Source organism: Astatotilapia calliptera, chromosome 8 (assembly GCF_964374335.1).
Source record: "Astatotilapia calliptera chromosome 8, fAstCal68.1, whole genome shotgun sequence".
Classification (NCBI taxonomy): domain Eukaryota; kingdom Metazoa; phylum Chordata; class Actinopteri; order Cichliformes; family Cichlidae; genus Astatotilapia; species Astatotilapia calliptera.
Genome location: NC_137429.1, coordinates 18,497,945 through 18,525,905, shown reverse-complemented (window position 1 = coordinate 18,525,905; position 27,961 = coordinate 18,497,945). Strand labels below are relative to the sequence as shown.

General features: G+C 38.4%; 1 protein-coding gene across 11 annotated transcripts; it reads left to right on the top strand.

The window, feature by feature from the left end:
* Positions 1–128: 128 nt before the first annotated feature.
* On the top strand, positions 129–20,950 carry LOC113028473 (actin-binding LIM protein 1-like). 11 transcript variants are annotated; one of them, XM_026178769.2, is made up of 21 exons: positions 129–536; positions 7,546–7,689; positions 9,367–9,550; positions 9,643–9,752; positions 11,365–11,491; positions 11,661–11,754; positions 12,225–12,312; positions 12,482–12,540; positions 12,701–12,757; positions 13,248–13,325; positions 14,013–14,195; positions 15,480–15,509; positions 15,655–15,784; positions 15,908–15,997; positions 16,699–16,746; positions 17,074–17,132; positions 17,559–17,604; positions 17,699–17,763; positions 17,958–18,032; positions 18,951–19,031; positions 19,180–20,950. In XM_026178769.2, exons 1-21 carry the CDS (start codon positions 221–223, stop codon positions 19,291–19,293), a joined length of 2,178 nt encoding a protein of 725 aa, XP_026034554.1. In that variant the 5' UTR covers positions 129–220; the 3' UTR covers positions 19,294–20,950. The 11 variants fall into 11 exon arrangements, 10 of the variants coding, with proteins under 10 accessions (XP_026034554.1, XP_026034553.1, XP_026034556.1 ...); XM_026178768.2 differs by having other exon boundaries at positions 16,696–16,746; XM_026178778.2 differs by lacking the exon at positions 129–536 and adding an exon at positions 1,731–1,879 and having other exon boundaries at positions 16,696–16,746.
* Positions 20,951–27,961: the final 7,011 nt, after the last annotated feature.

The window sequence follows — 27,961 nt, the reverse complement described above, 5'->3', positions numbered from 1 at the left end:
AGTGTAACGGAGGTTACTTGAAAGAGACTTCCAAGAGCTGAGATCCTCTATTACTGTGAGGATCAACCCTAAAAATACACCTCACCTAAGCTTCTTAAGGGGTGTGCGGTGGGAGTTAGTCTGCGACTCCCTGATGGACAACACACACTAACGCTGACTCACAAAGTCGATTTAATACCTGACATTCCACACAAGGGCTTGACCTCTTCAAGTTTGCTTTATGGTTTCTAACCAGCAGTCGGTCTTCAGCCTGAACTGTTTGGCTGAAAGTCTCGACAACATGAGCGTGTCAAGCCTTCTCAACCTCAGCAACCTGGGCAAGATCTGCGGCTCCAGCCACAGCAACGACATGATAGTTCTGGACCGGGTGAAGAGGAAGAACTCCGTCAGGCGCATGTCAATAATTGAAGACGGTCAACTCGCAGAGGTTCTCTACTTGATTCCAAAGCAGTCCATAATGGAGCAGCTACCGTTCCTCAACCCTAACGACTACATTCTGTGTGAAAAGCTGGCAGGTATACCTGCAGAGCTGTCAGGTAATGACTCGTTACTTCATTAGGTGTTAGCTATTGGTCGTATCTTTTGAAAAATGAGCTGCTGCTTGATATTTCCCTCAAGTTTATAAAGTGGTATAACGTTTTCTCTAATCCATACTGGGTCAAAATTATAGATACAGACATAAACCCCTAACTAATATTTAGTTAAATGTCCCTTAGCAAGTTGTACCTTGGATCAGATGCTTTTGGTATCCATCAACAAACTTCTGACACAATTCTGGCTGAATATTTGACTGATAGAATAGGTAGAGTTAAATCAATTGGTTTCTTGGCACAGACACGGCTTTTAAGCGTAGTTCACAAATTGTCCATAGGGTTGAGGTCTACATGCACTCATGATGACTGCATGCATCACAGTTTCAGTCATCATAAGTCTGCACAACCCTTGCTGTGCACATCTTGAAGCTGAAGTTTATTGAGCAACACAAGAAAGTCCTGAAACATCACAGAAGACAGCTAAAGTATAATGACAGAATTATTAGTTGGTTTTAGAAAAGGTTAAACATCTGAAGCCTTTGCCAGAAAACATCAAACAGACTTTGAACAGTTCTGGAAACAAAATCTGGGCAGTGGAACGAGGTGATCAGTGTTTATTGATGATGTATCTGCTGACAGAAGAAGCAGGATAACTTTTGAAGTACACAGGACGATGCTCTCTGCTCGGTTTCAGACAAATGCTGCAAAATTATTTGGACATTGCTTCACAGTGCAAATGGACAATGAGGCATGGCTTTTGCAGCGAAGCGCAAAAGCAAAATAAGAGTTTGGTGTCAAAAATGCACTTTTCTGAACACAAGAGCCAATTTAAAATAAACTATTAGCCAAACAGGCATGCAGAGATCCCCCAGGAACGTTCAGTCCCAGAATGATCTGACAGTCCCAGCTGCTGCACCAGTGTGATTGTTTTTCGAAAACAATCAAGTAATCCTGATATATGATCATCATTTATGTAATGCCGACATAGAAAAGTTTGTATGTTTTTCCCTCTAAAAGAAAACCCCAACACTAATACTTCAGAATAACACACAAGTGCAGCAGCGTTATATTTCAGAGAAACAATTACATCGTTGCAGTGAGCTCACATTCACATACTCTCCCCCTCGGAATGGATGAGGTCATAGATTAGAAGCACAAGAGAATTTAATGGCAGTCCTGCTGTCCTCTGTCATTGACACACACACACCACACACACACAAACACACACCCCTGGCCTTTGTGTTGTGGAACCACCCCTTTCTCTTGGACCAGCAGTCCATTTAGTGCCTCTCCTCACTCACGCCGTGAACTTCAGCGCAGAAGAACAGAAACCATGAAACAGAAAGGTAGACATTTTCACGTGTGTTTGTGTTTGTGTATAGGTAACAAAGAAAGGAAAAATGTCTCCTTGTGTATATTTTTGGTTGTCTTTTTATATTTATGAGATGTTATTTGTGTTGAGTCAAAGTTGGATCCGGATGACACTTTTGGTTCTGGTAGTAAAAATGAGAAATGTGACGTTTTCATTTCAGATCACTGAACACCTACATCTATGCTAGATTGACACTGTGCATGTGTAAAAGTGTACGGTGAAAAGTGCAAGTACAACTGTTACAATAAAAGTAGAACATAGTTGGGAAAGAACAGCATGTGATTTCAGAAATACCTCTGAATTAAGCAGCGATTAGCCCACTGTGCAGCAACAAGGAGCACTCAGATGTGACTAAAATGTGGAGGTGACTCTTATCAGAGTGAGGGTATTCTGTCTTCCACAGCAGCAACAAGAAACATCTATAAATAATTTAAAGACATTCAACTAAATGAGCGGTTATTTGTATAATATTCTCACACATGGTGCTCTCTACTCTAGAAATTCCCATTGCTACTTTGCTCCTACTGAACCTGAAGTAATTTGAAGGGTTACACTGATTTTACATCTTTGTAGTGTTGGAATCACAGCCTGAGTGCTTTAATACAGCCTCTGTAGAGCGCAGGTAGGGTGCTTTTAAATCTGTCTGCCCAAGATAATGATGGCATCACAATACACTGCAAGACTTTGATTTGTAGTACATTACAATATCTGTGAATATGAAAAAACAGCCTTAAAAATCCAGATTAGAAATGTAAATATTCCCTGCATCACAGTTTTATTTAGGTTTAGTAACGTGTCACTTAAGTAGATCTCTGAGCTAAGGCAAAAACAGATTTTGTACAATTCTAATGAACTTGAAAGTCATTGCCTGGTATAATCACCTTTATTATTTAACACAGCCTGAACTCTGTTAAGCAAGTTTTCTCGTAATTTATCTAAGTAGTCTTCAGGAAAGTTTCTCCAGGCTTCTTGAAGGACTTTCAAAGCTCTTTTTTGGCTCTTTGTAGGCTTTCCTATTTTACTGCTCTTTAAAGATGATCCCACACTGCTTCAATAATGTTGAGGTCTGGGCTCTGGGGAGGCCACCGTGTGTTTTTCTATCCGAGTACTGTATGCTTTTACTGTTGGCAGTGTGTTTGGGATCGTTTCCACGCTTAAAAATGAGGCAGTTGCCACTCAGAGGCTTTCCAAATGGTATTAGAAGGTAGATCAAAATCTGATGTTACTTATCAGTATTCATAATTCCATTAATTTTCATAAGATCTCCACCACCACTGGTTTTACAGCTGTCTGGAGACACTCGCTGTTGTACACTGTTTTATTATCAGAATTCTCTAATTTGGACTCATCACTTCATCAGAGCTGTTGTCAGATACTTTTTAGATAATGTTTTAGGCCTGCAACATCTTCTTTTGTCCTCCACTTATCCAGTTTCCTCATGTTTTTTAAGGTCACATTGATATGCCAAATTTCCAGCTAACAGCTCTTTGGGAACCACCTTCCTGATATCGCCAAAAGTTAATTCTGTCCATGTGGACGTTGTGTTTTCAGTGGGAGAAACGTTTCGTAACTCATCCAAGTGACTTCTTCAGTCTCAGCTGACTGCAAGTTTCCTCAATCTTATAAACAGTACATTAATGACTGAAACTAGCACCACTGAAGGAACAGTGGGCTGGGAGGTCATTTCCTTGATCATTATTCAAGGATCAACTTTTGGGGAATTTCTTACCTGGATGATTGAGCATCAAGACACCTTACTGATACAAAAATACTACTTTATGCCTGTCAAACTGTGTTACCTTTGGCATTTTTCACAGATTCGGCTAAAGAATTTTCAATGTTTCATAGGTCAGTTTTAAATGACAAATGAACCAATGTCCAAAGGAAAACTTTGAAAGAGCTTCAAAAAGCCTGGAGAGCTATCGTTCAAGACCACCTTAAAATATGATAAGAAAGTTTGACTCCTTGTAAAGTGATGAGCGGTGATGAAATGATAGGCAATGAGACCTTTGCACATTATTTATTATTGTGCAAATTATATGTTATTAAAAAACAAATTCAAAGTCAGGCATTAAGGTTACTCGGATGAAGTCCCGAAGCTGATTTGGAAATGTATTTGTTTGACAATAGAGTTCTAAGAACCACTGAAGTTTAAATCTTCTGATGCCATTTTACTTCCCCCTACGTACATAAAAACTAAGCATACCAAAAATAGATGCTCCCATACTCCTCTCTCACACACACACACACACACACACAGATACAGATTTTCATAGCTGGGCTGTGTGCGATTAGCTGTTCGGCTCGGGTTTCTCTCCATTTGCTGTCTTTCTAAATCTACCGTTTGCTAATACTTGACACATATCACATATCAGCTTCAGATTCTGGAAGAGATCAAGAAAGTGTGGGAGGGCATTAAAAAGCTTTCCATCTGAGGGCTTCAATCATTTTTTAGTTTTACCATTTAAAAAAAGACAATTAAAAGCACACAAAGGGTGCATATACTTCAGTGCAGGATGACACCACACAGTGCAGAATAGTACAGCTAGACCTGAATATATCCATCATCTAGTTTCCAGCAAGAACAAAACTTAAAGTATTTCTGACTTCAAGACAAGTGAATTGCATGAATTCGTGCTGGCAGAACATCTCTGTCATTAACAAATGTCTGAGGCGCTCTAGGACAAAGACCTGTTTCAATAGTTGTTACTGTCCTATGCCCTAATTGATGGGCTACATTCCAACTAGGATCATCCCATCTGCTCTAACACTCCAGATTTTTATGTTCAGTTTTGTTCCATAACATTGGGATAGATTTTTGATTGATAGGCTTTTTCATAACTGTTGTGCTAAATAATGTACATTTAACCATAGTGTCTGTACAATGAGCCTTTGAGATATGGTCCCTAAATGTCGCTTGTTGCCATAGTAAGAAATCTCTCCTGGTGCGGGGCAGATCGGAGCCACATACCAGCGGTGCTTGACTCACTTCAGTAACATTCACAAGCCCGTGCAAAAAACATTTCACCTTCAAGTCTGCACAAATCTTTCTGTTTGAATCAAATAAGTTTAGACCCAGCTCATTGAAATTAGTGTGACTAATAGTATCTGAGACAGATTTCCAGTTAGTGAATTTAATAAGAGTGTGTATGTGTGTGTATTATGGAGCACTGTTGACTTTTTGGTTGCCAGCAGTATATGAAAAATGAAATTCATGTGTCTATCTCTTTGTATGCAGAGTGTCCGATTACTGGATGACAGACTGCTCTCGACACAACACATTCTTTCCTCCCTCTCCTTAGATAATCACATTAAGGACGTTTCAAGAGGCTGTGATTAGATTGTACAGGCACGCTGGTGCTGCCATTCAGAAAGATACAGAAAGAGAAATTATCTTAAGAGTTTTAGTAAGATATAAGACAAAACTTTGCACAAGGGCCACTGCTCTTGTACATTATACCTACTAAAAGTGTTGTAACATTAAAATTTTTATGTTTCCATGGTGGAAAAAAAGTTTTGTGATGTTGTCTGACTTTTGTGGGGTAATATCCACCTGGCCAGCCTGTATTCAAAGTCTGTGGATGTGTAATTAAGCCAAAACATAGTGCACATGTACCCAGTTCTGAAAAAGCTGGGATGCTGTGTAAAAAGTAAATATTCTCTTGTAAATAAAAAGAGAATGCAATGATTCTGCAAGTCTCTTAAATCCATATTTTATCCACAATAGGACCTAGAAACATATTAAATGTTTAAACTGAAAAAATGTACTGATTTAAGAAAAATATTAGCTCATGTTGAATTTGATGGCAGCAAAATATCTACAACAAAAGTTGTGGCAGGGGGTGGGGGAGTAACGTTGCCCCATTCTTGTCCGATACAGGATTCTAGATGCTCAACAGTGCCGGGTCTTCTTTATTGTATTTTTTGTTTCATGTGGTGCCAAATGCAGTCCAGACCACGCAGTCCTAGACTGCACGTAGGGTGGTATGAAGCCATGTTGTTGTAATAGATGTTTAACTTTGTCTTGCTGAAATATGCAAAGCCGTCCCTAAAAAAGACGTCGTCTGGATGGTCCCCTGCTTGGTGTTCTTCCAAGAAGAACTTTTCCAAGAACAAATTTTGATCTATCAGACCACAAAACAGTTTTCTGCTTTGCCTCAGTTCATTTTACATTAGATTTCCCTCAGAAGGCAGCTTTTTGGATCATATTCATAAATGGCTTTTGGATAATACACCCTTTAGCCTACATTTGTGGATGGCACAGTGGACTGTGTTTACAGACAGTGATTTCTGGAAGTGTTCCTGAGCCCATGCAGTGATTTCCACAACAAAATCATGACTGTTTTTAGTGCAGTGCTGCCTGAGTGTCTGAAGATCATGAGCAAACAAATACTTTCCAGCTTTGTCCCGTGCGCACAGAGATTTCTCCAAATTTTTGAAAGTCTTTGATGATGCTGTGTAACGTATATGATGAAATATTTAAAATGTGCACAATTTTATGTGAGGAATATTAGCTCTGCCACTCTAAGAAGCTCTTTTAACCCAGTCATGTTAAATACTTTGTCGAGAAATGTTCTTACAGCCTTTTCTTTTTAGTACCAACTTTTTAAAATGTTGCTACCATTGTATTCAAAATGCATATTATACCTTTCATGAAATCGTGCAATATTTTAGTTCAAACATCTGATATTTTTCTTTGTTCTAATGTGAATAAAATACAGGTTTTACATACTACACAGAGTCCGAACCTTTCAGATTTGGGTTGTATGTTTATCTCAGTTATGTAAAAGCTGAACTGACTGGCTGACAGGATTAACGTTATGAGCTGTTCAGGCAGAGCAGGATAAATTCCTCCTATGGATGAAAAACGATGATGACAGAGATGATTGCTTTACAGTGACTTGTATTAGAAAATGAAGTAATGTTGATTGTCATGTAATGGCACTGTGGGCGTGTACATTTGTGTACATATGAGGGGCACAGCGACACATTTTGTGTTTTAACCTCACTGGTTTGCATGGCTCCAGGGAATTAGGTTTAACCAACTGGTTCTAGACAAATAGAGTGGGAAAATAGAGTGAAACCTGTGAGAAAATAAGTAAGTCCTTTAATGATACTCTTTATTTCCCTAAAATTGAACTCAGTTTTGTTATGTTGCTAATGGTTGATAAAAAAAAAAAAGACATGATCATAAATGGGAGCATTTAAACTAGTGTTCTGAGAACCACTGGTGTACACCGTCCTAACAAGTACTGGGCAAGTTGCCTTAAATTATCTGAGGACATTCATGGTTCCCACAGGATGAATTCTGGATCAACAGGTCAAAATTTTAGTTCGTCCAATTACTTTTTAAAACACCTGCAAAAAAAATGGCCAGTCCTCATCTCGTCTTAAGCACTTATTAGCAAATGTGAACATGCTATGTTGCTAAACATGTTCACAGACTTTTGTGTCTGTGGAAGTTTCCTCTACCAACATGATGTTGCGAATATTAGTTTGCAAATAATTATGGAAGACTCTGCAATGCACAACTTTGTTGCATACAATAGACAAAAAAGAGCAGTGTAAAGCAGCAAAACTATAGCAGTTAATCGACTGATCAATACTTAACTAATTTATTTATATCTTGTGTTCATGTAGTACTACACACCCAGGATAGCTGCCACCCCTGCCCTCCAGCAGGGAAGAAGGTCATCTGCTGCTTCAGGTGTGGGGAGTCATGCAGAGGAGAGGTGCTGCGTGTTCAGAGCAGCTACTTCCACATAAACTGCTTTACATGCAAAGGTGAGTGTTGATGGAAGGACACCACTGCACTGGTATTACTGTCCTGGTAACGCAGCACTCGAGTTTTAGGCTGAAAGAGGAATCTGTTTATAACAATGTTCCTGATTGTCATTTCCATTTCAGTCTGGCTTTGTCTAACCAGACAGTGATGCAATTTTCCTGAGGACAACAGGCCAGTAATTCAGCAGTCTATTGTGAGAACCACCTGGGTTGTCAAATGGCCAATCAGTGGTGTTACTCTGCTTCGTGGAAAACATGCAGTGCTTCCTCTGCAAGCAATTGTCCCCACTAATAAGCTCTGACAAGCTTCTAGTGTTGTTGTCCTTTCATGTCATTGTGACGATGTTTACAGCGCAGGGGAAACAAAGAGACTTTCAGAGAAGAGAAGCTTGCAGTACGGAGAGAGCAGGGCGAATGAATCAATGTCTGACTGTCAGAAATGTGTCTATCAGTGTTACACTGCAACACATTGCTGTTAAAATACAGGACATTTTAAAGTAAAGTAACCACACACTGTTACTGTTATTGTTCTTCAGTCAGTCTTTTTTGAGTCTGTTGCTTGCAAAATCATACCACTACCTCATTTCGTAAACATATCTCATACAAAAATTCAAATGTCAGGAAAAAATATTGCAGTGAGCCAAAGAGGTAGTAACTCTGGTCAGCAGCTATCCCAGTAGTTTCACATGAATGTTAATATTTATGTTAAAGTAAATCTTGTGTCATATCAGATGTGTTGTGTTTAGCGTTTGATTGTATAAGATGTGTGATTTATTTTTCAGCTGTTTATGTGGCCAAGGACAGTGTTAAGCTTTCGCCAACTTGGTGCCAGTAAAATATAATATCCTTGTTAAAATGCAGTGAATTAGGGCTGTTGATATTTTGTGGAGGACTGTCATTATTTTTGTGCAAATTTAAAGAAATTTGCACAAAGTTTCTATTGATTAAAAAAAATCTCCTGCTTTGAACATGGAAGCAGGGACATGTTCAAAGATGGTTGAATTCAAAATAGCATAATTTGGAACTTGTTTACATTGTTAGAGAGTAGCAGGCGGACAGGAATAGAGCAGCACAAATCTGTCCTTGGCATTGTGTGCATTCTGTTGTGGCAGGCGCAGCAGGACAGGTTGGATGCTGCAGTATCAAATAACTAATAACAAGCAGACAGACAACTCTATATATCGCCTGTAAACTGGCACGAAGCTGATCAGTACACACGCACAATGTTTACATTGTGTGTAATGCACAAAACCACAGAAATGTTTCAGGAAGCCTTAAAAATCAGAGGGTCAGGGAGCAGAAATAGCCGATGCTTTATTAACTTCCTACTGTGACAACATCAAGAGTGAAGGTGACACTTTACGTTAGCTATGGTCTGAAAACTAAACTAAAGGGCAACAGAGTAAACAAATGCACAAAGACAAAGGGAAAAGTAAGAAATATTACTTTTTAGACCAACTTAAAGTGGCCACTTTGGGGTCAAAGGTTTGATGGGTTTTGATGAAAAAGATGTCTGCAATGACTTAAAGATAAATGGGTCAGGCAAAGTCTCTAAATAGAGCTGGTAATAATCCTCTTTGGTGTTATCACTAGCTTTTACATCACTAACTTGTAACAGTCTTGATATAAAACATTGTAATATTGATCAGATCTTTCTCTGAATGTGTCTCTGTGCAGTGTGTGGCTGTGATTTAGCTCAGAGTGGCTTCTTCATGAGGAATGGGGACTACCTCTGCCCGCTGGACTTCCAGCGACGTCATGGCACAGCTTGCAACAGCTGTGGAGAATTTGTGGAGGGAGAGGTGGTTACGGTGTTGGGGAAGACCTACCACCCAGCCTGCTTTGTTTGCGCCATTTGCAAGTAATCTTAAAAAATATGTTTGGGAGGTTTTAGTTCTACATACATGTCTTACAAATCTGTGGTATAAGTGTGTCTCTTACTTTGATTCTCAGACAGCCTTTTCCTGCTGGGAATTGTGTCACCTTCATTGGAAGAGACTGCCTCTGCCAGCGCTGTATGGAACCTGTGTCGCCGTCTCCAAACGCCACCAGCTATTCCAGCAGTAAGAGCATTCCTGCATACTCTCTAAGCAGTGTTCATATCAAAATATTTAAAAAATATATCAAAGGTTTTGATCCCTTGTAGTTTTAATAAGACAGTGGATTATACATTGAACACTGGCCAGCTGTGGGTCTTCTGCCAGCTGCTTGTGTATTTAGTCTATCCTGTCTTCAAGAGTCATTCAAGGTCAACATCTGTTAGCAAACAGGAAGTTTAAGTCTTCACTTTTTTGCAGGTAGCACATCAGACTCTCCTGTGCTTGTGTAGAACGAATTGGATAACAAAAGTATTTGGGATCATTCATGAAATCTGCACGTAAGAGGGGGAAAGAAATCAATCATCAATTGTAAGCCTTTTCTGTGTCTGGGTAATGTCACCTTTCTTATCACTATGACGGCTACACAGTGTCACTAAATCCAGTCTAATACCCGCCTGCAGCTGTTGTGGATTTCTTTACAACCCTTAAAGTTGACTTTCCTTCATGAATCCAGTCATCCTATTGTGAACCTGCCAGTATGAAGCAAGAGATACAGTAAAACGTAACTCTTTACCTCTGCTTGACCTCATCTGTGTACTGATTATAGATAAATGGGCGATAAATCGGGGATTTGGACTCACAAAGCCTCTGGACTAAGAGGATCTCTCCGCAGGAGTGTGCGGAAAGGTGCTTTTCTCATGGCAGAGATTCATCAAGCTGCTGGAAACTTTCCTCAGAGATGTTGGTCCATATTGACATGAGAGCATCACACAGTTGCTGCAGATTTATAGACTGCACAGCCATGATCTGAATTTCCAGTTCCATCCCAAAGGTGCTCTATTGGATTGAGAGCCAGCGACTGTGGTCATTTTACTACAGTGAACTTACTGTCCATGTTCAAGAAACCAGGTGAAATGATAAGAGCTCTGATGTGTTTCCTGCTGGAAGCAGCCGTCAGAAGATGGGTAGAGTCAGGTCTTGAAGGGATGGCCATGGTCAGCAACAACACTCATGTAACCTGTGGTGTTTAAACATTACTCAGCACTAAGGTGCCCAAAAATGGAAGCTCAGAGGGGACAGGGCATTCTCTGTTGCCTCCCCTAGTTTATGGAATACATTTCTTTAAAGCTCATCTTAACACACATTTATAGTTTCTGGATTTTGACCCAACATTGGTTTTTTTGGTATTGTTCTTACTTTTCATCATTGTCATTGTATTTATTTTTAGCATACCAAATATAAATGAATGAGTTATTATTTTAGGTACAGTTGCCTTCCTATAAGCGCCAAGCAGTCCAGCCATTCCCCTTTGACCTCTGGCATCAACAAGGCCATTTTTCATCCAGAGAACTGCTGCTCTCTGGATGTTTTCTCTTATTCAGATCATTCTCTGTAAACCCCAGAGATGGTTGTGTGGTAAAATCCTAGCAGATCAACAGTTTCTGAAATACCCTTTCCTCACTGTGATGCTTGGTTTGAACCTCAGCAGGGTGTCTTCACCAAGGTCTACATGGCTAAATGTCATGTGATTGGCTGATTAGATATTTTCATTAATGAGCAGCTGAGCATGTCTAATAAGTTGAGGAGCTGCCTTCTAAGTGACCACTGAGTATAAACATATATGTTGTGTTTTCAGACTGCACTGGCTGTGGGAGAGACATCAAGAATGGACAGGCTCTATTAGCCCTCGGAGGCCAGTGGCACCTAGGCTGCTTCAAGTGTAAAACCTGCAGGAAAGCGTTGAGCGGAGAATATATCAGCAAGTAAATATAAATGTCTCATTCATGTACTCACTCATTCAATATGCTTTGTCTTCCGCTTCCTTAATCTTTTATTTCTAAATTGAGTATGATATGATGAATGCTGCTAAAATGATGATATAAAAGTTCCACATGTACTGCTGGGTAAGAGTATGTCATGTGCATCTTTCAGGGATGGAGTTCCCTACTGTGAGAGAGACTACCAGATTCAGTTTGGGGTAAAATGTGAAGCATGTCAGAAGTTTATAACTGGAAAACTCTTAGAGGTAAGAGAGGTCGGCTTTCAGCGAAGAGTCTTTGTTTCTTTTTCTGTTGCAGTACATTTTATTACAAACATTAGTCTCAGAAGCCCTTCAGAGATTTAAATCTGTTAAATTCCTCTTTGTAGTCCGTAGCTGCCTGTCTTTAATTTTGCTGAGTGTTCATGCAACTTCTTTCCCTGGAGCGTCGCGTGTGCCGCCACTTCTTCTGTTCCTAAAAAGGTCTAATCACCTGTTTTGAATGTTATCTGTCTATTTAATGGCTATTATCATTTCCCACTCCTAACAAGTGTCCTCCCACTCTAACGACCACACTCTAGGCTGTTAACACCTCATTTAGTCAGCGGTCCAACTACACTGCTGGGCAGACGTAACCTGGTGAACTGCAATGTGATTTCTGCAGCAGTTCATTTCATGCAGCTCCTGCACATACGCAGTCTGTGAGCCACTTTTGTCTTCCTCATTATCTGACTTAGGCTGGGGACAGACATTATCACCCCAGCTGTGCAAGATGCAGCCAATGCGACAGGATGTTCACAGAAGGAGAAGAAATGTATGTGCAAGGTCAGTTTGAGATCGTAGCCTCTCTTTAAATAAACGGCCTGTCTATTCGAGACCAAGAAGCATTTTTGGTCATTGATGAATGCATAAGAACGGTCCTGTTGGTTAAAAACGGTAAAAGTCTTCTCATTTTGGTAAAAGTTGCAAAAATCAATTGTCTCTTCTTTCACAGGATCAGTAATTTGGCACCCAGATTGCAGAGAAACCAGCAGAATGGAGGACAGCTACAGGGTAAGGTTTTTTTTTACTCATTGTTAAACATGTTAGAGGCAGTTTGAGGATTCTTACTATCATTTTCTAAAACAAATATAAGTGATTTTACAAACTCACAGAGCAAAGACTTACTGCAGCTGTAAAAGGTGATTTCTTTACGAGATGTATTCCTCCCCAGGTCGGGAGACCTAAAACGCCCTGTCTTGATTTCTTTTTCCCTCAACATGAACTGAAGGTTAATACTGCGAGCAGGTCTGCGGTTTGCAGTGAGCAGGCTGCGATCTCGTGCTTCGAGATTAACCACACGTGCTTGTTTCACAATTCAATATGACAGACACTTTGCTCACCTGGCTGGTCAAATCAGAGCTTGTTTCATCTGATTCACAGTCTACATTAGATTTGTTTACATTGCACAATGATTAGCAGGACCTTTAATAAGCTACTGCTTCTGAATGAACTTTGTTGGCAGTGTTGCATGCTCGCCTTCACACTTTTTTTTGCCATCAACCACATTGAAATTGGCTGGAAATCTCTTAAATAATCACATTACTTAGTTAAGTGCCTCTATTGTACACTGAGTGTGCCATGGATTGCATTCCTGAAAATAACGCTTGTGTGTGCGTGGATGTAAAGCCATGTGAAAGGCCACAATCAACAGCAAAAAAAGAGTACCGTTTCCAAGGTAGCTCTTTCTGTTGCTTGATTTTTTTCTCTCCCATTCTCAGCAAACTAGATCATCATCTGAAAGCTCCTGTTCCAGGCCGGGCTCATGCACTCCTGGCAGCCCAGGTCGAACCATCTGTGTAAGTTCACAGGCCAGCATTTGCGTCTATGGTGTGTGATTCACCGTGGGTTGATCTGTGTTTGACCTATCCTTTATTTATACAGGGGAGTCGCACGGACGGAGTTTCCCCCTTGCAAAAAAATTCATATTGATGTGAAATGTGGAGGAACACTTAGGGAAATAGAACATTAAAATCAGTAACATAATTCAACAAGTGGTACCTTGACTGATTGGAACTAGTTTCTTGGTGCTTGTTAGGCAAAATGTGATTTTAGTTGTGGCTGAATGATAAAGAATGTCAATGCATCCATAAATTTACTGAGAAAATCAGGGTTCGAATGCATTCAGACCGACTTTGATCACAAAAACTGGTGCTTTCGGTGTAATTCGTTTCCTTCACCCAGCTTTTTATCACCCACAGAAATGAAATAAACTTTACTCCCACCAAAACACTTCAGAATATAAGAAAACTACTTCTGCTGTGCACAAAAGCCTGGAAATCATTTTGCATGTTGAAACAAAAACATTGGATTTTATTCTAGACTAATGGAATCCGCTCACCTCATGTGCCTAAATCGCGGGATTAAAGTTTAATTCCTCTCTGAAATGATGTAATAAGACACCTTTGACCTTTCATAAGACCTAATCTGTTGTGTCTGCTCCTTGTGCATCCTCTTCTCTCCTTTCCTCCCTGTCCTGCTCCCAGGCCAAAGTAGATAATGAGATCATTGATTACAGAGACTTAGCAGCAATTCCCAGAGTCAAGGCTATATATGATATTGAGTATCCTGATATGATATCTTATAAGTCTGTGAATGACCACCCCTCCACTTTGGATGAGAAAGGAAACACACAACACAGCCAAAGAGTCCAAAAAAGTCCTGCAGAGGTAATTACATCCAACGCTCCAACTTGTGTCGAGTGACATGTTTGTGTGTTTATTTTATTTAGGAGTCTAACCAACTACTTGTTTTTCCTCATTCTTGTGTTTAGTTGTATTTGGCCAAGAAAATAAAAACATCTATTGTAAAAACAATTCTTTAGAGGGACAGATCACCCTAAAATGAAATATGCATGTCATTATTGTGGAATGTGGAGCTATTTATCTATTTAGTCTGTTTCACTGTCTTGAAGGAAGCATGCTGTGCAGGGAGGTGGATGCTCATGACAGTGGCAGCAGTAATGACGTCTCTCTGAGCTTAGCTGTAATGTGAGGTAACTGCATGCTTCCTTTAGTTTGGTAGGTGGAGTCAGAGTTCCTACATTAAACTGCTTAAAATTAGATCAGTGGAAGCACCGATGCTGAGGTTTTCCAACATGTTTTTTGGTTCTTGCCATTTAGTTCAGTTGTATTCAAAAGAAGCCAAAACTTGGCAGCTAACATCAGAACAGTCGAGATGGATAAATAGCGCCACAGACCAGAAGAAAAAGCATGTATATTTTTGTGAATTGTCCCTTAGAGTGTGCTTTGAAGCAAGAGTGCTTCAAGTTTAAATTTTTACATTAAAATGGTCCATCAATCCACTTCCATGTGTTTATCTCACATTGAAATCTGAGTCAATGTTTGAACATGAATCTCTCGAAAGCTATTAAAGATACAAGCCTCAAATTTTCACTGGTCTCACTTGCCATCACAATGAACCAGAATCTGTAGTTGGGACATATACATCGAAAAATGTCTTCATACGGACTAATTAAAATATGAAAACAATTGAAGAAGCCCTGTCAAGTCCCATATTTGAGAGTGTGCACTAGTTAAAATAAACAACCTTGACATTGCAAAAGACAATTAGTGAGTATTTCTAAACATTCAGATTTCATAGTCATGCAAAAATAAAACACAGATTACTTGTTAACATGAAATTCTTAGTCTAAAAATGAAAAAATTCGTATTTTAATAAACCAATACTCAGATATTTTGAGATGTATCTGTCCCAAATTACAGATCCTGAGTCATTTTAAAAGGGATTCAGGATTTGATTTTTTTTATAGTGTTTTAGATTTTCATTGTCAAGCATTGCCTCTAAGACTGACAAATGAAGATAAAACACATGGAGAAAACGTATAAACTTTCTAATTTGGGATGGAATCACCCATATGCTGTGTTACCTTCGAATTAACTACGCGATTCAGTGAATGTGCTGATTTTGCTTCTTTTCTTTGTCTGATTTAGTCACCAGAAATCAAAACTGAACCCACAGAGGTAAAACACACTTTTATTAACTTTACTTACAACAGACGCACAGAAATACCATGAAATCTGGTATCATACAGTGTGAGCCAGTCTTCCCTTTAAATCGATTTATTTTCACGTGGAGTTTCAGCTGGCTTTGTTTTCCTCTTCTCAGGAGAGTTTTGAAATAAGAACACGTGTACCCAAATCTAAAAGCCAAGGGCCTTTCGGACTTCATACAATGTATCATCGCCATAGCTACACTCCAACTTCGTCCAGATCACCACAACACTTCCACCGACCAGGTGAGATAACACAAAAGAAGCATACCAACACTCTTGTTTAAAGATATGAAATGCATCCCATGTTCAGCTGTTCTCTGTTTTACCACCACAACTCCTTCTGTCTGCACTTCCCGAAATCCAAAGGGTTCCCGCTTTCTTCCTCTTTATTCTGTGGCAACACTGGCACTTCCCCTCCTTCTCTTTTATATCACACCTTTCCCTCTCAAAGCAAAGGTAAGACCCCTGCTTCTGTGCCACCCTCTTTAAGTCTTCTCCTCTATTAGTGTGTTAAATTGCATTTTGTATTCCTTATTAACCCAAATTATTTAATGGTGAACGCAGCACTGGATTTCATTTGGATGAAGTCTGAAACACAAAAATAATACCAACAAACTATTTGGAACTAGCACGCATGGTTCACTTTATTCTTTGAAACACTGTGCCACCTAGTGGTCAAAATTCAGAACTTAAATTCTGCCTGGTTTAATTATTTTAAAATGGCTTTGATTGATTCGATAAATAAATATTTCAGTCGCTTTACAACTTCACACACAACTTCCTGTGCAGCTGTGGTTATTTATAGCAGCGTTGTGCCTTTGAGTGAAGTTTATCGTGTGCGAACGAGATCTGCCGAGCTTTGATCAGTCATCACTGGTCTGTGTTTTTGTTGTGGTAGATTACAAACTAACTGCCTTAAGGAAACCATTTTTGCATTTTTCATTGCTTGAAATGCTTCCTGATTTTGAGGGTTGATGTTTTCAATTTCAAGCAAGACGCTAGTGTTAATACTAACTGTTTAAAACACTGAGAATAAAAGTGGAATAGTTTGACAGCCACCTTCCAGAGACATACATTCATACTAATCTAATGTTTCCACTGTGCAGTAGTGAAAAAAATGAAGCATCTGCTAATACTGCATTCTTTTCTGACAGCAGACGAAAGCTTCAACGTGTACAGGAGGGCCCCGATTTATAAACAGCAAGGTACAGTATTTAAACCTGGTATAAGTTATGCTTGAATCACTCAAAATTACATTTAAGTTTCAGTTGTGTTGTTTAAAAGTATGCATTTGTATCTTTGTAAGTTAAGCTAAAGAAGCGACTTTTTATCAAGACCTTAAGATCTTGATAAAACTTTACCTCAAGTCACTACAAGATATTTTAAAGTCAGTTTTGCAGTATAGTTAGTAGTAAATGGCTGAGCTAAGAACCGGAGAAGGTAAATTTTTCTCAGTAGGTCTATTTCGGGCAAAGATCCCAGTCTAAGTGTAAATCGTCTCGTGATGAGCTTATCTGTCTGCTTTCACACAGATCCAAATTCCTTGACATCCCCAGCATCCTCTTTGCCCGGTCGGAACAGCCTCAGCCCGGTAGGACACGCGTTACTAATGCTTAAATCTCACTTTGGAAAGCTTGCATAAGCCTGGTACATGACATTCGTCTAATTGCTGAATTAATTAGATACACACTTTGATTAAGCTTTGTTTTAAAGTCAAATTAAATGAGACACATCTACAAACAAACATTTAATCTTGTATACACACACACACACACACACACACACACACACACACACACACACACACATATATATATATATATATTAAAAATAAATAAACTGTATTTATATATATATATATATATATATATATATATATATATATATATATATATATAAATACAGTTTATTTATTTTTAATGCTTTTCTATTTGATATATGTAGGCGCTAAATAAACACTTTAGAAAAGGTTATTATATTAATATTGTGAAAATTTTGTTTTCATGTGTTTTCTAAGCCACGGCCAGCTGATTTCTCCCACTACCATGACGACAGATGCAGAGGTATCCATGTAGACAGATGTGGTTAATTACTATTTTAACTACCATTAAAATGAAATTAATTACACTTTGTTGGGATTTACTCTCTCTCTTTCAGACTTCAGGGTATGTGACAGTAACCGAATGGAGTTGGTATTCGAGTCAGTCCTGGTTCCCTGTTTGGTTTGTGGCATATTTTTTTGAAGAACTGGCCTAACTCATTGTGTGAATATATCTTTATTAACTCATATTTCTACATAACCCGCTTTTTAATCATGCATATATTCAGCTTTACTCGCATTTATCTGGAAATAATCAGCAAGTCTTCAATCAGGTCATGATATTTTCCAATTGCATGTGTTTGCTTCATTTTGTAGCTCATCTATGACCATCAGTACCCATTAACACAAATGGAGAGAGGAGTGTCTATGCCTAATTTGTTGGAACCAAATGCAAGTATTATATTTTATTTTATTATATAATTTGTCTTTTAACACACTTATATCACATGAGAGTTTTAGTAGATGCACCTATGGTGTGATTCCAAAAAAGTAAGTTGGTTTGTTCTCGGGTTATTGCAATCACAAACTTGGGTCACCACAGCACCCACATGGTGGTGTGATGACAATACCACATCGGCCTTTTACGGCTGAGGGATATAGCGTCTGGTTCCATAGCAGGTCCTGAAAATATGTAAATACAACCTCAGCTGAACAGCAACATGACACATTACACCATGTTTAGCAACATAACTTAAAGTAATGATAAAGTATGACTTTTTCTGTTGTGATTTGGGTTTTGCTTGGGATCACTGTCCTGCTGCATGGACCCAGTTTTGCCCAAGCTTTAGTTGTTGGACAGATGGCCTCACATTTGATTTTATATAAAGTGCTCCATAACAAATGCTCCAAACATGGCCCAGTGCATTATTGCCAGACATCTCCACTTTGGTTTCATCTGCCCAATACATTGTTCCAGGTGTCTTGTGATTTGTTCAGATGCAACTTTGCAAACCTGAGATGTTTTCTAATTGTACAGCCATGAACTTAAACATTTAACACACTTGAATGCTTCAGACCAGCAAGCTGCCAAAACATCTGCTTTTATGCAACAAGTTCTCACATTTGTTGATGATCAATTAACAAGCGAATACTTACCCACTAAATTTCTATGGAAGCAGTAAGGGTGGACATGTTATTTTTCACACACTGCTTCTGAACTTTGGCTTAGTTTGTGTTAAACAATGAAACTGTAACTTGTTATGTATTTTTCTTCATCTTAAGTTGTATTTACCAAATTTTAAGACCTGATGAGGTTGTGTAGATTTAATTAATGAAATGTTCTCAAATGGTTTTTATTTGTTTGTCAAGATCTATCCATATGAAATGCTCACAGTTAGTAACAGAGGACGAGTGAAGCTTCCCAGGGATGTTGACAGAACAAGACTTGAGGTGTGGCTTAAATGGTTTTCTTTAAAAAAATAGTTATAAGTTTCACTTAAATGTAATGTTTGAGCTTTATATTAAGAAATAATCAGACAGAATTACTCTGCGGCTTTATGCACAGAAACATTTAGTTCATCCTGCTTTCTTTTTGCAGCGTCACCTGTCCCCAGAATCATTCCTCCAGATCTTTGGAATGGATATTCAAGAATTTGACAGACTTCCACTTTGGAAACGTAATGACATGAAGAAGAAAGCCGATCTTTTCTAATACATGCTGTGAATATGCGATGCACGAGTTCCTTTGAACCTGTATGTTTATTCCAATGTAAAAAATAGCACAAAAAGTAAGGACATTTGTGGTTGGTTGATTTTTCTTCTTTTGTCTTTTTAATTTTTTTGTAACAATTGCATTTGTAGATTCAATAGCAAAATAACTGGTAGAGAAGATTTGGCAATTTTTTTCATGGGCGCAACCCACAGACTGCTCAACCTACAAATACATTTTCTTACAAATGTAGCACCATTTAAGGGAGAATAAACCGGCTTTTCAGCCGCATAAGATTTGTTGCCAAGAAGCATTGTTCAAAGCATCAACCAAACAAATGTCCTTACTTTCTGTACTAAATTTATCCTGGGACACTGTACCTTTATCACTTTTTTTTAGTTGTTCATAGGTTAGAGTAAGGAATAATAGCATAATTAATATTATAATATTCAAAACTTAACCTTATTTATTTGTGTTTCCACGGGCAGCCGTGTATCCTCTAGATTCCCTGCTTATATTAAACAACTCTATATTTTTATTCTTGGAATCTGCTAGAGCAGCTGTTCATGATTCACAGTTTTAAATAATTTTCCTTTCCCTCTCCTTTATGACAACTTTCTTCTGGTTCGTAGATGTCCTCACAACAGATCTGTGCCTGAGATGACAATATTAATACATCATACAGAGCCAAGGGTAGAATAAACTGTCAGTGTTTAGCGATTTAAAGCCTGAACTTCAGACGCATAGATATTATCGCTTGGATCATTTGAAACCATGGCCTTGTTTAACATGAGCCTCCACCATAGTAACTGTATGCAACACTATATGGACAATAGTATTGGACCATGCCTCTAGGATCACTGAATTTAAGTGTGGTACTGTAATTGGATGCCACTGTTGCAGAAAGTAATTTTGTGAAAAGCCTTCCCTTCCAGATATTGAGTGATCAGCTCTGAGACATTTTATGCTACACTCAGCAGGCACTTTGTTAGTGTCGCTCAGTTTGAACTTCAGCAGGTCATGTTCACCAGCGGTCCCCAACCAGACCGTATGTTGGACAATATTTTCACGGACCGGCCTTTAAGTGGTCGCGGATAAATACAACAAAATAAAACCAGTACCAGTACCAAAAAAGAAGAAGATTTATTCATAACACACGAGAAAAGACCCAGGGAAACAGAGTTAACGATAAAAAAATAAAGATAAAAACCCCGAAAACCATAAATTTCACACCCGAGCCTCAAGTCTCATGGCCCCGTACCAAACAACTCATGGACCACTATCGGTCCACGGCCTGGGGGTTGGGGACCGCTGATCTACACCATGCCTAAATGCACTGAGTTGATGCGCTGTGATTGGCTGGTTAAACGATTGTGTTACCGAGCAGAAGAACAAATGTACCTAACAAAGTTGCTGGTGAGTATATAAGTAAAACATAAGTTTGCTGGTGAAAGAAACTGAATATGATGATGATATGTTTTCCTATTATGTTTATAGAATTTAACTCTGTTTCATACCCAGTGATATAACAGAAGTACTGGCATGCTGCAGGAATTCCTCAGACCTGAATGGATCCTTTATGTAAATCCCATTGATTTTGTTGTGGCTACTTGTTAACTGTTACAATCAAGCTCAAAATAAAGTCACTGATGCACCATGAGCAAGTAGCCTGCGATGAATATAAGTTCAGTTTTCAAACAAAATCTGAACAGTCTGCTTGCTTTTTTCCACAGCAAGTAAGCAAACAAAGAACAGAGTGCCACTCAGTTGAATTTCAATGTAATTCTATTTATGTTCTTTAGGGAAAACATACGGCATGGACGATGTTACAAAAACCAAAGGAAGACAATTTTTAAACACTAATTGGGGAGATGGGAAACATCAGGGAACACAGCTGAACAGAATCTGACTAACGAGACAACAAAACCAAAAACAGCAAAATAAAACAGGAATACACATTTGACACATTGACAACGTTGAGTCCACTGTCAGAGGCCATAAGTAATATTACTAACCCTCACTAGTTCTGTTTCTGTACTGTGACGAGTTCTGAAACCTAACTGAACTCTTCAAATATACCATTCCTCTGCAGATAATTGGTTAACTGTTTTACAACTACTTAAGAATTTTTGACATAAAATTGACATAAAAGTTTAATTACTGCCATAATAAAAGCCTGTGGTACAGAGGTCGTTAATAAAGACAGCATACACATATTCAAGACAGAAGCATTAATTAATGGTAAGACGTTTTTAAGCAGTCTTGTAGGAATGGGGTCTAAGAGACAGATTGATTATCTGCAGGAAGTAATTATACAGTTTGTGAAGGTTCTCAGTCATCCAGGTCATCGTAGTCAAAGGAGCTTGCAAAGAAGTCCAGACGCTTTTCTTTGCAAGCTCCTTTGACTAATTATACAGTTGCACATACTGTTCTTGAGAACTTTATACTTGGGCAAAACTAGCAGGTCTAATACTGAAAAGAAAACTGTAAACGCCTATTTTAAATGCAAAGAATACAGATGATTAACCATTTAATGCAACTGTCTTTTTTTTATTAGGAAACATCCACAAAGCCAAAAGAGCGATTTAAAATCTAAAGAAGAACATTTGGTGAAAATGCCCTCAATGTGTAACTGTAAGCACAAAGAGCACTGAAAATGCTGTTTTTGGCCAAATGGGAACATTTTCTTACTACCATCTTCCTGCAACTTTGAAAAGCAGCTGCACTAAAAGCATGTCGTTGTTTTTTTTTGTTTGTTTGCTTTTTATGGACAGAGTCGACTGCCGATGCAACCTGAAATTGGTTTGCAGCCTTTTAAAGTGATCCTTCAAAATCCTTTATGTTTCTATAAAAATTCCTTAACTGGAACACCTGTGCACACATGCACACCTGGGGTTGTGTATCTCTTTTTCAAAGGAGATCTGACCAAGAAGCCATGCTTTATTTGCACTTTATTATTAGACACTTTATTTATATAAAGGGTCCTTAAACATTTTTACAATTCAAGCTACACTGAGTACTCATCTAATTAAATTCTATATAAAATGCACAATACACAAAGTGTGATAGGTGCCAGCTTTTCTAACCAAACTAGGCTTTCCTTAAAACGTTTTATATGAAATTTAAATAGAAATCAAACATTGCTTTTTCCTCTGGTGGGGTTAGCAGATTTGATCATTTGTATTTGGGATGAATTTGGTAAAACAAAGATGGAGGCAGAGAAAATCAGGAAACAGCCATCTGAGTTTAAATCAAACTTCTAGACTTATTTTTTTAACAAGGATCAAGGATTTAATCAAGGGAAATGAATGTGTCGCATGGGAATTGCCTTCGTATGAAAATAAAGTACAATAGGAATAATAAGATCACGAGGGCTCTGTAATGTTCCTGAATCCTGTTGTGGTGCGATCATTATTTTTACTGTCTCTCTACTAACAGGAAGTAGCACTTTTTTTTAATTAGCTTAACTGTTGTTGATAGCGTTGCTCAGAATGGAGTGTAAATAAGAGAACATGGCTGAAGCCGGCAACTCCAGATGATGGTGTAAGCGTGCTACCAGAAACAAAAAGCTGGCGACACAACATCACACCATAAAATCTTTTTCATTAACCGAAGACGTTAAAGCTAACTCTTAATCTGTTCCATTAAAAAAAGCAACCAATGCTGGGCCCAACTAGCTTAATAAAGCTATCTTTCAATTAGAAATTAGCTAAGAAAATAATATAATCCACCACATACTTTATCTGCAAAGACCAGCATTCATACAACACTGTGAAAAGGGGTTTTGTTACATGCTCAAGATGCTGTAACCCAGGTAATGTGATGCTGTCGTGTTTTTTTCACAATTGTGCTTAAGGTATACAGCAGGGATATAAAACTAATTTTATGTTGTGTGCTGTAAGTGGACCAGTGAAACCTCCATTTCTGTCAGTGTAAAATATTTAATCCTTGAGATATTTTATAAAAAGACATCTCAGAGATTAGAATTTCAACATGGCAAACATCCTGCATCACATCATTAAGCATGTAGAACATAGTATGTTTCTTCAGTTCTCAGCACTTGGCTCCTTCTTTTTCGTAATCAGTTCTACCCATCTTTTCTTGAATTTGATTACTTGTTTTAATCTAGGTCTGGAATAAATTGGACCTGAGGCACCATTGCATTTTATTTTGGTTAAGTTAAATGTGTGTTTGCAAGCTAATTAGTAATTAACATCCTTAGCTAGCTAGCTAAGTCAGCTGCCAGGAAAAGCCGTGTCCGTTAGCTAATCCATAGACATAAATAAATTTAAGTTAAAAATAAACACTTAGCTAAAGTTGAGATTTTGCAAGAAACTTTGATCAGAAAAAAAATAACAACTGGAAAAAAAAAATAACAACTGGAAATGATCAAAAGTGAAGTAATTATTAAGAGTGAGAAAATACTTGAATATATACAAATGACACTCTTAAGACGATGGGACGTAAGTGATATTTCAACTTGGTACTCCACAGTATTGTAGTTTACTTACCCTAGTGTAACAATAATTGAAACATTTGATTAAAACTTTTTTTTAAACTTGTATTAAGCAATAGGCTTAAACATTAAATTAAAAAAAAATTGTTTCTCCATGAACCCTTTCAGACTATTACATACTACAGCATATTTAAGAACAGAAATTTGGTGATTTTAATAAGCAATGTCATTCTCTGAATATTTTATTACGGACATATTTTATCCGTCAAGACTTATTTGGCTGAATTTTGAGCTGCGAAGGACTATTTACAAATTTATCTTCCCTGATCTTGAGCATGATCCAGTTTTTGGTTACTTGCTGTTGAATACCCCTTTCTGTACTTGCAAGATCTCCACCGGCAGTTTCCTCTCATGAAAATTTGTTTCTCTGCCATTGCCCAGCAATGCCAGTGGAGATGTGGTCATCCACAGAAGATGGACAAGGCTCGATGCTTTGTGTGATGGCTACCTTTTTGTGGTAGTATTGTACAGCATCCATACGTGAAGCATAGGAATCTTGGCCACTTTTTCTGTGATGGTGTTCATTCAAACCCTTTGGGAAATTATGTTTTTAGGAAATAAATATATTAGGAAATATTGCCCTTTGTCTGTTGACTTTGGACTTTCCATTAACCTTTTGGCAGCAAAATAGAAACCTGCAATTTTATTCTTTGTATGTTTTTTTAATTTAAAATAATTTTAAATTTTTACTTTTTTTTTTTGCCAGGGTAGCCGTCACACTTTTCACTGATGCCACAGTTCTTTCTCCTCTTCTTTCTCTTACTCTGTCATCCTCTTCCAAGCCTCTAACCCTAGCCTTTCCATCTAGTGGGACTTTCTAATTTGTTTTTCCCCACAATAAATTTAGCTTGTATATTGCTGTAAACATTTTTCTTTTTTAAATTCACCTTAAATTCAGCATGGCTTTGATTTGATATTGCATTTTACATTCTGCAAAATGCACTGATTTGAAATCAACAGCTTTTTCGAGAGTTATTGGGTGACATCCTTTAAGGTGCAAACTTGTCGTTAATCTCCGGGGACCTGGCATATGTGGACATCACATTTTGGGTTGTCTAGGCCACAATACTAAATTTTACTCTACAAGGGCCTGATATCCACTTACGAGGACATTATACTGCCACTGTTCTATCGAAATTTAAAACTAATATCCTCTTATGTGGATCTCATTTTTCTCAGAACCAAAAATCAGGTTAAAAAAAATTTCAGGTAATTCTTTGTTTTTACATTTATCAGGTCCCAATCAGCCCAAATAGAAAAGAGAAATTAAAAGTGCATGCAATGAAAGAGTTCAGGTCTTAGGAGGTTAATCACAATCTTAGCTCTTTCCTGTACTTTTTTACCATTTCTTCTCTACCTTGATTTTTCTGCTTTAAAGGCATTTTATTAATAATTTAATAGGGAAAGTTTTTGCAATACTGTCGATTTATAGCTGACCAAGACATTAACATGCTGTAGATTTATAGTTAGAAAGTCGTGGTTATATATTTTTAAATTACATTGAAATGCAATGGATTTATAATGTTAGAGGAAATTATATTGAAATACTGTGGGGCTGTAGTTCAAAATTTTGGATTAGTTCACTCTAAAATTTTATTGAAATATCGTGAATTTATAGTTGTAAATGTATCGATTTATGATAGACTGGGAAAATATATTGATACGCTGTCGATTTACGTTTGAAAAAATGTGAATTTATGGTTGGAAATTATATTGAAACGCTGTGGATTTATGGCAGACCAATTCCATCCTCTCAGGTAAGTGTTGTCATTTTGTCACTCCCAGTTGTGTCTATTATAATGGAGTGCAGATTAATTAAAGCTCAGTTGTTTCAAGGCTGTTCATTTGACTGTCAATTATCTCTAACAAATGTGTTTCACTCAGCTAATGCCAATGCCTTGGTTGAGGTATTCCACTGACCTCATCTGTGACACATGCAGATCAGGTTGCACATTTAATTTGCTGAACCACTGAGGTCAGTGACTGTTCATTTTTAAATCTGTTTGCAGAAACACTGGTTGTAGGAACCTCAGTTGCTTCACTTGTGGGTGAAATAAATGAGGTAAATGGTGCAAGACCGATATTAAGGATGTGTCTGGTGACAAAAACTACTCCTTGGCCCACAGAGTCACGGTCCGCGGATGCAGACTCTGTGGAGGTGAGGTGTGGATTCAAAAGTAGACTCGTGGAACAGAAATTGGTTTTAGCAGAAAGCCTAAACTGGGCAGAAAAACCTAAACTGGGGTAAACTAAGATTAAATATGAAAACACCCCGAACATGAATTTGATTGTGAACGAGAAACCTGGACTTAAGATACATGAACTCATGAAACATAAGACACGGAAAACAGACAATGAACAAAAGGAGACAGGACTTAAATACACAGAAGGGTAACGAGGGAAGTGGAAGAAGACAATACATGACTAAGACACAAAAAGGACGAGGGAGACTTAAACACAAGGGAAATGACACACTGCAGACACGACATAGACAACATAGTGAGGGAAACAAACATGGGAGGAACCTAAACCGATAAGAACTAAACAGAGAAACCGATAAGTGAAAACAGAACTAACAGAATCCTAAACTACTTTTATAAAATTATATAACTTAGAGCACAATACAAAAAGGCACAAAACTCAAAATGCTGGGTCAAAGTGACCCAGAACCATGACACACATACACAACTGGAGCTATAACAAAAAGGAATGAAGAGCTGAAAGATTTGTGTTAACTCTGGTAGCAATAGTTTCTTCTTCGTTTCTTTGAAGACCTCCTTGGACAACATTTTGTTCACTCTCTTCAGATCCATTTAGGGTGTGAGACTGTTCAGGTTCAAAGCAGTTTACAGAAACACTGGTTGTAGGAACCTTGGCTGTTTCACTGGTGGGGAACCGTTCAGTTCCCTGCTGACTTTCAGTTGTCAAATTGAATTTGTGAATACGTTCTTGTTCCCTTGTTGTGCTCGAGGTTGAGCAAGTACTCCCAGCTTGGTGTATTATACTGCTCTTGTTTCTGCAAACCTTTCTGAAGCGATACTAGCTAGAATAGGTTGTTTATTAGTTTCACTCAACCTATAGAGTTCTCTTGGTTGAGGTCTTTCACAGACCTCATCTCTGGAATCATCTGCATCAGACTTTTAGTATCCAAAAAAATTGCACTAATGAAAACCTGTCCATTCTCTCTCTTGCTTCCCCTGCTCTTCTTTCCTCCATTTCCCTCTGCAATCTGATATCCCCCCCTAATCAAATCTAACAATTCATCTCCCCTGTCCTCCTTTCTCTTTTGGCTTCTTTGCTCCAGCTGGCCCTCACCCTCATCTTCCTGCTCTTCTTGAACCTGCTCTTGGAACTGCCGAACTGGGCATTTGAGTGTCCTCCTGGATGGAGGCAATTAGGACTGGAGGCCTGGTAGAAAGCCGTCCTAACTCCTCATCCATAAGGGGCAAACCAGGGCAGTGTAGCAGCAGTGGCCTTCCCACATTCACCTGACGTCGGACACATGCAATTCTAAAGGCAGAGGAAATCAAAATTGGCAGTTTACAAAAACAGCAACAGCACAGTTTCACACAAATACACTATAGTACATTTTTTGTATGTTCAGCAAATAGTTTATATAATCACCACTATTACTTTTTTACATTTAAATTAGAAAATAAAAAATCTGAAGTACTCATTCACTTGTAATGATCCGTTGTGACACACACTAGATGATCCTCACGCAGTCCCCATGACTCGAGAGCTTCCCCAAGGCCTCTGGCTATCATTTCTCCTGTGTGGTCATCAGGAAAATAGCCTGTCTGTAAACATCAGCTGAAGAGTGTCCAGTCTCGAATGAAATGCACCGTCCTGCTCATATAGGGGTGCATTGTGTGCCTTGTCCACATATCCATTGTTGCAGCGTAGTATGCAAAGTTGTGGACTTCCTCCTCTACTTTGGCCCAACACTCGTAATATAAACAAGGCAACTCGTGTGTTTTCGGATGGGCATTGTGTACTTGGAGTCGAGTATTTTTACTAATGCACGAAACCCGTTTCTCAACAGTGTAAAAAGGGATCATATCTTTGCAGATATAAGTTGCAATGGCGGCTGTTATCTCCTTCCATTTTCGTGAGTCTTTGTTATGTGGCGTGCCACGGCACTCTTCTGCATAA

Bases quoted from the DNA above. Each gene is read 5' to 3' on its own strand.
- LOC113028473 (XM_026178768.2), top strand. From the start codon at position 221: ATGGTTTCTAACCAGCAGTCGGTCTTCAGCCTGAACTGTTTGGCTGAA. The intron at 18,033-18,950 runs GCAAGTATTATA...TTGTTTGTCAAG, and splicing joins CTAATTTGTTGGAACCAAAT to ATCTATCCATATGAAATGCT. The intron at 19,032-19,179 runs GTGTGGCTTAAA...TTCTTTTTGCAG, and splicing joins TTGACAGAACAAGACTTGAG to CGTCACCTGTCCCCAGAATC.